The sequence below is a fragment of the Chiloscyllium plagiosum genome, unplaced genomic scaffold (genome assembly GCF_037043375.1).
Source record: "Chiloscyllium plagiosum isolate Xiang-an unplaced genomic scaffold, Cpla_swu_hap1 HiC_scaffold_25, whole genome shotgun sequence".
Lineage (NCBI taxonomy): Eukaryota > Metazoa > Chordata > Chondrichthyes > Orectolobiformes > Hemiscylliidae > Chiloscyllium > Chiloscyllium plagiosum.
Genome location: NW_028270163.1, coordinates 35,378,797 through 35,391,019, shown reverse-complemented (window position 1 = coordinate 35,391,019; position 12,223 = coordinate 35,378,797). Strand labels below are relative to the sequence as shown.

General features: G+C 42.0%; 1 protein-coding gene across 6 annotated transcripts in view; it reads left to right on the top strand.

The window, feature by feature from the left end:
* sdk2b (sidekick cell adhesion molecule 2b) overlaps positions 1-12,223 on the top strand; it is a 1,001,963-nt gene that overhangs the window by 628,006 nt on the left and 361,734 nt on the right. For 4 of the 6 annotated variants that reach the window (XM_088000610.1, XM_088000612.1, XM_088000609.1 and 1 more), the window contains exon 6: positions 8,042-8,068. The exons of the other annotated variants lie outside the window; for them this stretch is intronic. In XM_088000610.1, coding sequence (XP_087856736.1) covers positions 8,042-8,068 — 27 coding nt within the window. The remainder of the gene's footprint in view (positions 1-8,041; positions 8,069-12,223) is intronic. 6 annotated transcript variants of the gene reach the window in all.

Here is a 12,223-nt window from a genome sequence, read left to right as displayed (position 1 = left end):
GTATTACTTTTGAGGTGCAGACACTTATTACGTAGACAAACATAACAGTCAGTTTGTACAAAGACAGGTCCTATGGATGAAAGGAGGAAGGAGTGGCAAGTTTCTGATAGTGTTGTTTGAGGGGTTAGTGTTGAGCAGGTTAACAGGACAATTCACTGCATAAAGAAAAGCAGCACAAATCCAATCATAAGTTGTTGTGAAAAACACAGCAGGTCAGACAGCATCTGAGAAGCAGGAGAGTCGATGTTTTGGGCATAAGTCCTTCATCAGGAATGTTCTCAGCCTCCACATTCCTGATGAAAGGCTTATGCCCAAAACATTGACTCTCCTGCTCCTCGGTGCTGTCTGACCTGCTGTGCTTTTCCAGCCACACTTTGCGACTCTAATCCCCAAAATCTGCAGTCCTCACTTTCCCCTATACTCAACCACTAGCAAGGTGATAGAAAGGTCATAAGAGGGCTCTTGTGGTGTAATGGTTGTCTGTCTACCTCTGAACCAGGAGGCCCAGGTTCAAGTCCCACTTGCTGTAGGGGTGTGTGATGACATCTCTTAACAGATTTGTATGGGAAATATTGAGAAGGGTCACCAACAGTACTACCAAGTGACAGTTACTCAGCAACACCCTGCTCACTGCTGCTCAATTCAGGTTCTGCCAGGCCCACTCAATAACCAAACTTGGAGGGAAAGAGTTGAAACTCAGAGTGAAGTGAGAATGACTGCCTTTGGCATCAAAAGAGCAGTTGATCATGTGTGAAAGCAAGGAGCAAAACAAGACTGAAGTCAATGAGAATCAGAACAAAGTCTCTCCACTCCATCTCTCCATATCATCACTGAAGGAATTTTGCAAGATAATATCCTAAGCTCGGCCATCTTCAGCTGCTCCATCATTGACCTTCACTCACAGTATAAAGTCAAAAATGGGGATATTCAGTAATGATTGAATAATGTTTTGCAACATCTGTGACCCCTCAGATACTGAAGACGCCTATGTTGTACGTAGTAAGACTTGGACAACTTTCAGGGCAGGTGCAAAAGTGGCAAGTAACATTCACGCCAGAAAAATGCCAAGCATTAACTTCTCCAACAGCACAGAATTCAACAATCTCCCTCTGGTGTTCAATGTAAGTACCATCACAGAATTCCCCACTGTCATCATTCTGGAGGTTACCATTGACCAGAAACTGAATTGAACCAGCCATATAAATACTGTGGCTACACGAGCTGGTCACATGCTGGGAATTCTGTGATTTGACTCATTTTCTGACTCCCCAAAGCCTGTCCAACATCTACAAGACACAACTCAGGAGTGGAATGGAATACACCCCACTTGTCTGGCTGAGTGCACCTTAAGCAACATTGATGAAGGTCAATATCATTCAAACCAAAACAGCCCACTTTCTTGGTATTTACTTCTTCCACCACTTTCAACAGTCATTCCCTCCAATGTCAACAAATGGTGGCAGCAGTGGACGCCATATACAAAATGCAGTACAGCAATTCACTTTCCAAACCTGTGCCCTCTACCACCGAGATGGACAAGGCAACTGATGCTTGGGAAAATACCACTTGCATCTTCCTCTCCAAGCCAGGCACTATCCGGACATGTGCTGTATTGCTGTAACTTGGTTCAAAGTTTGTGCGAAGATTTGTAGCTCGGGTGCTCGTTGTTGTGGTTCGGTTCGCTGAGCTGGAAGTTTTTGTTGCAAACGTTTCGTCCCCTGGCTAGGCGACATCATCAGTGCTTGGGAGCCTCCTGCGAAGCGCTTCTTTGATGTTTCCTCCGGTGTTTATAGTGGTCTGTCCCTGCCGCTTCCGGTTGTCAACATCAAAGAAGCGCTTCGCAGGAGGCTCCCAAGCACTGATGATGTCGCCTAGCCAGGGGACGAAACGTTTGCAACAAAAACTTCCAGCTCGGCGAACAGAACTGTAACTTGGTTCTTTGCTGGGTCAAAATCTGAGAACTTCCCAATGGCACCGTATGCGTCCATACAACATGCAGAGTGCAATAGTTCAAGAAGGCAGCTCACCACCACCTTCTTAATGGCACGTAGAAATGGGAAACAAATGCTGGTAACCAGTAATGCTGAAATGCATTTGATTAATAACTTATAAAAATCTAAAATAACATTATATCTACTCTTTTGATTTGAAACTATGAACTGTATAAGCAGAGTTGGATGCTTGCTAGTGCATACTTTGAGTAATTTATTCACTTATGTTGCTTTAGGCACATGCTAATATAAAAGCAGAAGTAAGACAGTCCCTTGAGCCTGCTCCACCCTTCTGGTTCATAATCATTTGTGACTGGAGTATGAGTCAAGAAATGTGGTGCTGGAAAAGCACAGCAGGTCAGGCAGCATCCGAGAGGCAGGAGAGTTGATGTTTTGGGCATAAGCCCTTCATCAGAAATTCCTGATGAAGGGCTTATGCCTGAAACGCCAACTGTCCCGCTCCTGCTGTCGAACCTGCCATACTTTTCCAGCATCACACCTCTTGGCTCTGATTCTCCAACATCTGCAATCCTCACTTTCTCCTGTGACCAGAGTATGTGGTAGATTCCTTGTATCTGTCTTATTCCGGTCCACATATGTGACTCTCTCTCTCCAATATATTGATGGTATCATTGGTGGTGCGTCCCTTTCTCATCCAGAATTGAAATAGTTTATCAATTTTTCTTCCAATTTCAATCCTGCTCTCACCTTCACCTGGTCCATCACTAATTCCTCCCTTCCATTCCTGACATCTCTGTTTTCATTTCTGGGGATAGGTTGGCCACCAATATCCACTGCAAACCATTACCCACTATTTATCATTATCCACACAAACTCACTGACTCCCACAGTTGCCTTGACTATACATCCTCGCACCCTGTTTCCTGTAAAGATTCTATTCCATTCTTGCAGTTCCTCTATCTTTATCAAATCTCTTCTGATGATGTCAGCTTCGACAAGGGGGCCTCAGAAATGTTCACTTTCTTCCTTAACTAAAGATTTCACAGCACCGTAGTCGAGAGGGTCCTCAGCCGGGTCTGACCTCATCCCCTGTCTTCCTTCCTACAACAGCAATAGAGTGCCCCTTGTCCTAACCTACCTTCCCACCAGAGGATCATTCGCCATGTCCACCATTCCCAGCAGAATGCCGCCACCAGATACATTCCCCTCCCCTCCCATGTCAGCCTTCTGAAAGGACTGTTCTTTCCAGTTTATCGTGTCCACTCCTCCTTCACTGCCCCTCAGCCCCATGGCACCTTCACATGCAACCGCACAAAGTGTGATACTTGCCAGTGTATTTCCAGGAGCCCAAAGAAACCTTTCAGGTGAAACAGCGCTTTACTCAATCTAATCAACTGCACTCACTGCTCACCATGCGGTCTCCTCTATACTGGGAAAACAAAGCATAGACTGGATGACCAATTCATGAAACATCTACATGCTGTCCACAAAAAAGACCCTGAGGTCCCAGTTGCCCATCACTTTAATATACCACATTATTCCCTGGCTTGAAGCACCTTCTCCCGTGTTCTTACCCTAAGAAACACATAGTGGGCGGCACGGTGGCACAGTGGTTAGCACTGCTGCCTCACAGCACCAGAGACTCAGGTTCAATTTCCGCCTCAGGCGACTGACTGTGTGGAGTTTGCACATTCTCCCTGTGTCTGCGTGGGTTTCCTCTGGGTGCTCCGGTTTCCTCCCACAGTCCAAAGATGTGCAGGTCAGGTGAATTGGCCATGCTAAATTGCCCGTAGTGTTAGGTGAAGGGGCAAATGTAAGGGTATGGGTGGATTGCGCTTCGGCGGGTTGGTGTGGACATGTTCGGCCGAAGGGCCTGTTTCCACACAGAAAGTAATCTAATCTAACCTAATTTGCACTCCAATGCCTATTGCCCGATATACACACATGCAGCCTTATCACATGGTCTGCTATTGCGTACTGCACATTGTTAAACCACTAATAGTCCTCATTCACAGCTATTCATTCTTCTGGGCTGGCCATTATTTATTCCTTTGTCTGTCCAACTGTTTTTCTCTTTCTTTGGGCTCTATCTCCACCTATTATTTACTCCTTACCCCCTCTCACCACCCTATCTTCTGCATAAAAACAATTTTTTCCCAGCTACCATCACTTCTAATGAAGAGTCACTGGACCTGAAATGTTAACTCTGATTGAGGATGATCAGCCATGATCATAATGAATGGTGGTGCTGGCTCGAAGGGCAGAATGGCCTACTCCTGCATCTATTGTCTATTGATACTTGTTTACAGATGCTGCCAGGCCTGGTGAGTTTTTCCAGCAATTTCTATTTTGGTTTCTGACTTCCAGCATCTGCAGTTCTTCCAATTTTTTATAAATATTGAACATTCATTATCAACATCTAGCTTTAAAGATGGGTTTCTTTTCAACTAATCAAGAACATAATACATGCATTTTGCCATGGAAATATTGAGAAGGTTTCATCGTTGGCCCACCTGTCAGTAATGAAGTTTCAAATGTATAATTTATGGCAAAACTTCACTCAAAATCAAAGCATTCTCAGATTTATAAAGGACTCCCTTAAGGCTTTTCCAGAACAGCGCACTTAATGGTAAAAAAGTCTTTTATGTTGAACATTTCTCTACATACATGCAACAGGTATGTCTACATTTACATGCATTTCACTCTGCACTAACTAGTTAGCACCTGCTGAGCAATTAGTTTCTTCAGAACAATGAGGCTCTTATGTTTTCATGCATATATTCAACAAATTTGTTGCTCGATACAGAGTTCTATGAATAAGCCAATCCCTTGTTAAGACTATGGGGAAACTGACATGGATAATGCAGGTGTTGAAATGAATTTGGAAGAGTATTTCTTTGGTTCACTTATGGGACTTGGGCATTGATGGCTGGACTAGTATGTGTTATCCCTCCCTGGTTGCCCTTGAGAAGGTGGTGGTGAGCTGTCACCTTGAGCAGTTGCAGGCTGTTTGATGATGACACACCAGCAATGTTGTGAGGGAGCGAGTCCCAAGTTTCAGCCACACTGAAGGAATGGTGATGTAGTCCCAAGTCAGGATGGGGAATATTTTGGAGGGGAAAATGCAGATGGTAGTATTCCCAGGTTTCTGCAGCTTTTGTTCTTCTCGATGTTCATGTTCCTGGGGGTGGAAAGTGCTCTCTAAAGAGCCTTGGAGAATTTCTGCTGTTGTCCATCAGTAAAACTTCCTTCAGGTGATGCAGTCACATATATTCACAATCCAGATTTAAATACATGTCATTTCCTCCTCTAAATAAATGTTGCTATTTTCTGAAGGTAGAAGCCCAAACCTACCTGTTTGGTAGCAGAACAGTATTCAGATTATGTTTCAACTAATTTTCTATTGGTAAACTATTAAAATAATGCTATCTATGCAGCTTTATTGTTTAAAGGTATGTTTTGTTTTGCACATTGATAATCACTCTAATGTTGCTCTATTGAGCTTTCAAATGAAAGCTTAGTAAAGCAACAACAGAGTGATCATCAATGTGGTTGTCAAGTTTGGGGCAGCACAGCGGCTCAGTGGTTAGCACTGCTACCTCGCAGCACCAGGGAACCGTGTTCGATTTCAGCCTCGGGTGACTGTCTGCGTGGAGTTGGCACATTCTCCCTGTCTCTGCGTGGATTTCCTCCGGGTGCTCTGGTTTCCTCCCACAGTCTAAAGATGTGTGGGTCAGGTGAATTGGCTGTGCTAAATTGCCCATAGTGATAGGTGCATTAGTAAGGAGTAGGTGAATGGGTCTGGGTGGGTTACTCTTCGGAGGGTCAGTGTGGACTTGTTGGGCCGAAGGGCTTGTTTCTGCACTGTAGGGAATTTAATGAAGTCTGCCTTAAGTTTTTCCAGTAATAGGTATTTTTATATATTCTGAAAATTGAGGGATGTTAGATATTTCTCAATGCAGGCTGACAAGGAGATCTGCACCCTTGTAAAGTATATTTCAATTACAGCCCGGAGGACCAATAAGATGAAACATTAGCTTGGAGCCATATAGCTACTGACCAGCTGTCAGTAAAGACGCCCACAACTTAAAGGGAGCCTGTTTAATTTTTAGCTTGATTTCATTGTACATAACTTTGAAACAGTATTCAATCTAAACATCTTTCCTAAAGTGAGGCGACCAGAACTGCACACAGTACTCCAAATGTGGCCTAACCAAAGTCCTGTACAGCTGTAACATCACTTCACGACTCTTGAATTCAATCCCTCTGCTCTGGTGGTACCAGGGGACTGGAGAGCGGCGAATGTTGTGCCCCTGTTCAAAAAAGGGAATAGGGATAACCCCGGGAATTACAGGCCAGTTAGTCTTACTTCGGTGGTAGGCAAAGTAATGGAAAGGGTACTGAGGGATAGGATTTATGAGTATCTGGAAAGACACTGCTTGATTAGGGACAGCCAGCACGGATTTGTGAAGGATAGGTCTTGCCTTACAAGTCTTACTGAATTCTTTGAGGAGGTGACCAAGCATGTGGATGAGGGTAGAGCAGTGGATGTAGTATACATGGATTTTATTAAGGCATTTGATAAAGTTCCCCATGGTAGGCTTATGCGGAAAGTCAGGAGGCATGGGATAGAGGGACATTTGGCCAGTTGGATAGAAAACTGGCTAACCGGTCGAAGTCAGAGAGTGGTGGTAGATGGTAAATATTCAGCCTGGAGCCCAGTTACAAGTAGAGTTCCGCAGGGATCAGTTCTGGGTCCTCTGCTGTTTGTAATTTTTATTAATGACTTGGATGAGGGAGTCGAAGGGTGGGTCAGTAAATTTGCAGATGATACGAAGATCGGTGGAGTTGTGGATAGTGAGGAGGGCTGTTGCCGGCTGCAAAGGGACTTAGATATGATGCAGAGCTGGGCTGAGGAGTAGCAGATGGCGTTCAACCCTGCCAAGTGTGAGGTTGTCCATTTTGGAAGGACAAATAAGAATGCGGAATACAGGGTTAACGGTAGGGTTCTTAGTAAGGTGGAGGAGCAGAGGGATCTTGGGGTCTATGTTCATAGATCTTTGAAAGTTGCCGCTCAGGTGGATAGAGCTTGTAAGAAGGCCTATGGTGTATTAGCGTTCATTAGCAGAGGGATTGAATTCAAGAGTCGTGAAGTGATGTTACAACTGTACAGGACTTTGGTTAGGCCACATTTGGAGTACTGTGTGCAGTTCTGGTTGCCTCACTTTAGGAAAGATGTGGAAGCTTTGGAGAGGGTGCAGAGAAGATTTACCAGGATGTTGCCTGGAATGGAGAATAGGTCGTACGAGGATAGGTTGAGCGTGCTAGGCCTTTTCTCATTGGAACGGAGAAGGATAAGGGGTGACTTGATAGAGGTGTATAAGATGATCAGGGGAATAGATAGAGTAGACAATCAGAAACTTTTTCCCCGGGTACAACAGAGTGTTACAAGGGGACATAAATTTAAGGTGAAGGGTGGAAGGTATCGGGGAGATGTCAGGGGTAGGTTCTTTACCCAGAGAGTGGTCGGGACATGGAATGCGCTGCCTGTGGGAGTGGCAGAGTCAGAATCATTGGCGAACTTTAAGTGGCAATTGGATAGGTACATGGATGGGTGCTTAAGCTAGGACAAATGTTCGGCACAACATCGTGGGGCCGAAGGGCCTGTTCTGTGCTGTATTGTTCTATGTTCCATGTTCTAAACACTTTTATAATCCAGAAAATACATGTGAAAATTGGCTGAAGAATTTAATCAGTGTGTTTGGGGTGAAGTTTCAGTTGAGTGCCTTCTCCCTACTCTGTATCTTATTGATGGAAGTTTAAACTTCTCAACCTGTTTATGCTGCAGGCTGTTCCTTTCTCTATGTATGATATTAACCAGCTCTTTCAGCAGGACTTTCTGGCTGCAGGCTGTCTAAGGATTCTTAATGGCATGAGCCCGCTGAATAGAATCACTGTCTCTGCGCTACTGAGAATTTCTGGAGGCAGAACTGCTCCTTTCTTGCTCATTTCACTGTTTTATGCATTGTGTATAGCTATTGATTTTTCCTTTGACAGTTTCCTTTTTTTTCTTTTTTGGTTTCTCTCAGCGTATGAAGGTGAAAAGACATTTGCTGGTAAGGTTCTACCTGTAACTGTGTAACCTACAAATCCTCACTAATCTTCACTGTCACTGTATATCAAGAATTAGTCAGAAATGATTATATCTCCCATGTAGCACCTACCCTTCCAGCTTTCAAAATATATTCCATTCAATGATAGGAAAAATATTTTCTCACAATGAATGTCACATAGTTCATTAAAAAAAGTATGGCCAAAATGTAATATTTGTGAAATACATCAACTTTGTATTTCCAATGGATTATCACTTAAAGCTTCAAACATTGGATACTCAACTTTTCTTTGTTATGTGAGGATGATTGTGACTATCCCAACTGCTTTGACAGGCAAAATACAATTCTCAAAATATTCTAATTAATTCCTAACCTAATCTGGCTCCTTAAATTTGAAATTAAAAATCCCAGTCAATTATGAGTCAGACTTGAACCTCTCTTTGACATTTGTATAGTGACAATATTTCTGATGTGTACTGAAAGAGGTTGTTACAGATCTGAGCAAATCTAAGTGTAAAAGATAAAAGTTAAGATCTTGAAACATTTGACAAGACATGACCCACAATATATTCACTTAACAATATTTTTGCAGACATATCTCCAATAGCTCAATGGCTGCATGCATTTTATAGAAATTCTAGATAGCAGTTCAAAAGATGATGTGCATTTATATAGTACATTTCACTCTCTCAGAATATTCTAAAGTACATGACAACCAGTGACACACTTTTATATTGTCATCACCATTATAATGTTGGAAATGCAGCCGTCAAAGTGAACACAAAGTTTCAGCTTTAATCATTGATAAGTGCCATTGATAATCACAGCCAGGGCAAACATGGTCCCAAACAAGGAGGAAGGGAGAAACTACCAAAGGTTTTCATTTCTGATTACTATCTGGTAACCTCCTACTGAAAAGATCATGCCAAATGATGTGTATCTTACTCCCTCCATTGTCTCAGGTTATAATAATGTTCACAACCTCTTGATCTGAGATCTCCTACCAGTACCTTTGTCATCACAAAATCTACTACATCCATTGTCCACCTCCATCCCTGCCTTGAGAATAGTAATGTTGTATGCAGGCGATCATTCTTTGCCTCCTATAATGTTCAATCCCATTTACAATTCTGCTGCTTAAACCTGATCCTACATTGACTCCTTATTGCTCATCAGCCTGCTATGGTCAAAGTTAACATCTCTTCCTCCAGTACCCTCACTCTGAAGTTCTCATCTCTATGTGTAAACCGCATTATGGTTTTTCATTTTTCACACATCTCCATTGTCTGTTACAGCCCTGAAACCACCACCACCTATCCACACCCATTTCTTGCCCAGTTATTGTTCATTTTTGCTTCATTGTGCCTTGATGAAACAACTTGAATCGAAAGGCACTATATAAATACAAATTTCTGTTATTAAGTAAAGTTGTCTCCTTTCTTCTAGACTACTAATACCTCACATTTTCCAATGCCTTACACTCACATTCTGCTTTAATACTGATCTCGCAAGCAGTTTGAAATGTAAAGCCAATTGGCCTATTTTGAGGTTCATGTTCTCACATTGTATCATTATTTTTGTTAGCATTCTGGTGATCAGTCTCACAAAGGGAGAGAATACCACACATACTGATGTAAAAGCTGAAAAATGTGTTGCTGGAAAAGCGCAGCAGGTCAGGCAGCATCCAAGGAGCAGGAGAATCGACGTTTCGGGCGTAAGCCCTGACCTGCTGCGCTTTTCCAGCAACACATTTTTCAGCTCTGATCTCCAGCATCTGCAGTCCTCACTTTCTCCATACTGATGTAAAAGTCAAGTTTCTGAGGCTTTATTTTTATGCAAAAGTAAAGGGGTTGATTTTTACAGCAGAAATGCTTGTGAGGGCTTGAAATCCAATGCTGGGTGCTTGGAACTGCCAGGAATGACGATACAGGTTGCTGACCATGGTCCTGACCCAGCAGGGAATGACTGGCTCAAGCTGTCTGGCAGTATTTCTGACATTTCCATGAGAGAAAAAGCAATTTTGAAAATCGCTCTCCAAACTATTCCCACTAATCCCACTCCGAATCCTCGTCCAAAGTATATTTAAAATATGAAGAATTCAGGGCCAAAATTTGAGGATTGCCTCTTACAAGAGATCAATGCTTACTTGAGTATATATGGAAGTGATTTTCCACAATCACTCTCATAAACTTTTTTTTTAATCTTCTGGCACTGATCTCTGCTGCACCCTGCATTAGTTAATCACAGCTAGGGAACCTCCATAGCTGAAGGGACCAGCATTTGTTGTGCTACCCTTAATGGTTGCTGTTTAGCTGTAACTGTGCTGAGAAAGATAAATTCCAAGAACAGAACCAGGCTGACTTATTATGGCCAAAATGAAAGGAAGAAAACATGCAAAGTATCAACATAAAGTGCTTGAAATACTCAACGAGTCTGGCAATATTGATGGAGAGCAAAACAGAGATGCTATTTGGAGTCAAATCTAACTGTTCTCACAGACGCTGCCAGACGTGCTGAGTATTTGCAATGCTTCCTGTTTTTTTTAATGAGCTACAATGGCTCTGTGTTTGCCAGCATTCATTGTTCACACTCACACATTCAAACTGAAATTTGGTGTGGTGCTAATTGATAGGAGGAATTAAGGACACTTCAATTGAATGGTTGGATAAAAATAATTGAAAATGATAGAAATGGGAATCCTTCACCTCAATTTTGGTAATCAATTAATTGAGTTTTTTGGGAAACTCACAAAAGCAAATCTAGTTTTACATTTTGCCCAGTACTGAGGTACTTATGAAACTGAAGTATCCAGAAGTTAAATAGTGCAAACCAGTCTGTGATATACAGTAACATTACTCCTTAACACTTACATGAATGTTCCCTTTTCCTTATGTTCAGAGTTCTGTATTTTTGCTTTCTGGTTGAATATTATTGTTCCCTCACCTTATAACCTAAAATCCTACTGGGACTGACAAGCACCCCTGCTATGCAAAATTGTACTAGATTACTGGGTTTGTGTTGGTGCTTTGCAATCCCCAAATTACCATTGCTTTTTTTCATATCTGTGTTGACACAAAGTTGTATCATAGATTTAAAAATAATCACTGGTGTTGCATTGGCATCAGCTAAGAAGCCAGAAGTATTGAAGCTGCGTTGCAAACAAAACTCTGCTGTCTCCTGCTCCACCATGCTGAGTCAATGCCTCTGGGTGCAATTTGAAACAAACGCAAGGTCTCATCTAAGGAATTTCAAGTGCGAATATCAACCAAATCTGGAATTCTGAAAAGGGTATCAAAGCAGATTAGCAAACTGTTCCACCCAAATTGATAATGCAGCTTCAAGCCTCTTGTCATCTGGAACCTTCTCAGATCATGTCAGATCAGCACTTTTCAGTGGCTGGTCTGTTGATGTTTTGTAAATCAAATTCTACTGGGATGGCCTCAGGCTGCCAGCGAGTCATTTTGGAATAATTCAGATCTATAGCTGTCAGGAAGTGGTGATGGGACTGATGGGAACACCTGTATCCTAAATCAACAGTTTTCTTCTGGATGAAAATGGTCTTGATAAAAGCATGCAGAAATTGTTAACCTAGGCTTTCTTCATCCCTGTCCAGAGGAGAATGCAAAATAATGGGCAATTCTAATGAGGAGAAAAATAAAGCCTTACCATTTTATGAAACTATGCCACGTTTAATAGAAATAAAAGTATTATGTTCCAAGACCATTGAGATTATTTTACTTATTTTATTATTTCCTGACACTCTAAGGTCATGAATACAACTAAGACAAAAAAAACTTTATTCAATTTTCATGAAAATAGACAGAATCTGTCAAAACATTAAGATGCTGTTGTTATTTCTTCAAAATAAAGCAGGTATCTCTGCTGTAATCTATACCTCTTCTGAACTTGGAGTAATTTTTTTACCCTAAGCTGAAAAGGTAACGTAATTATAAAGAAGTAAATGGTATTGGCTTGATGCCAAAGCACTTTGCAACAACAGCTTTATTTGAATTTGAAATGTGCAGGTATCTGTATGAAGGTTTGGGTAATGGACAGTGACATTTCAATTATAAGAGCAGATTTGTGACTTAAATCTGTCTGAATGCACATTTTTCTCTCTTTAATCCATGATAAATCTCAAAGTGATTCGCACTTGGC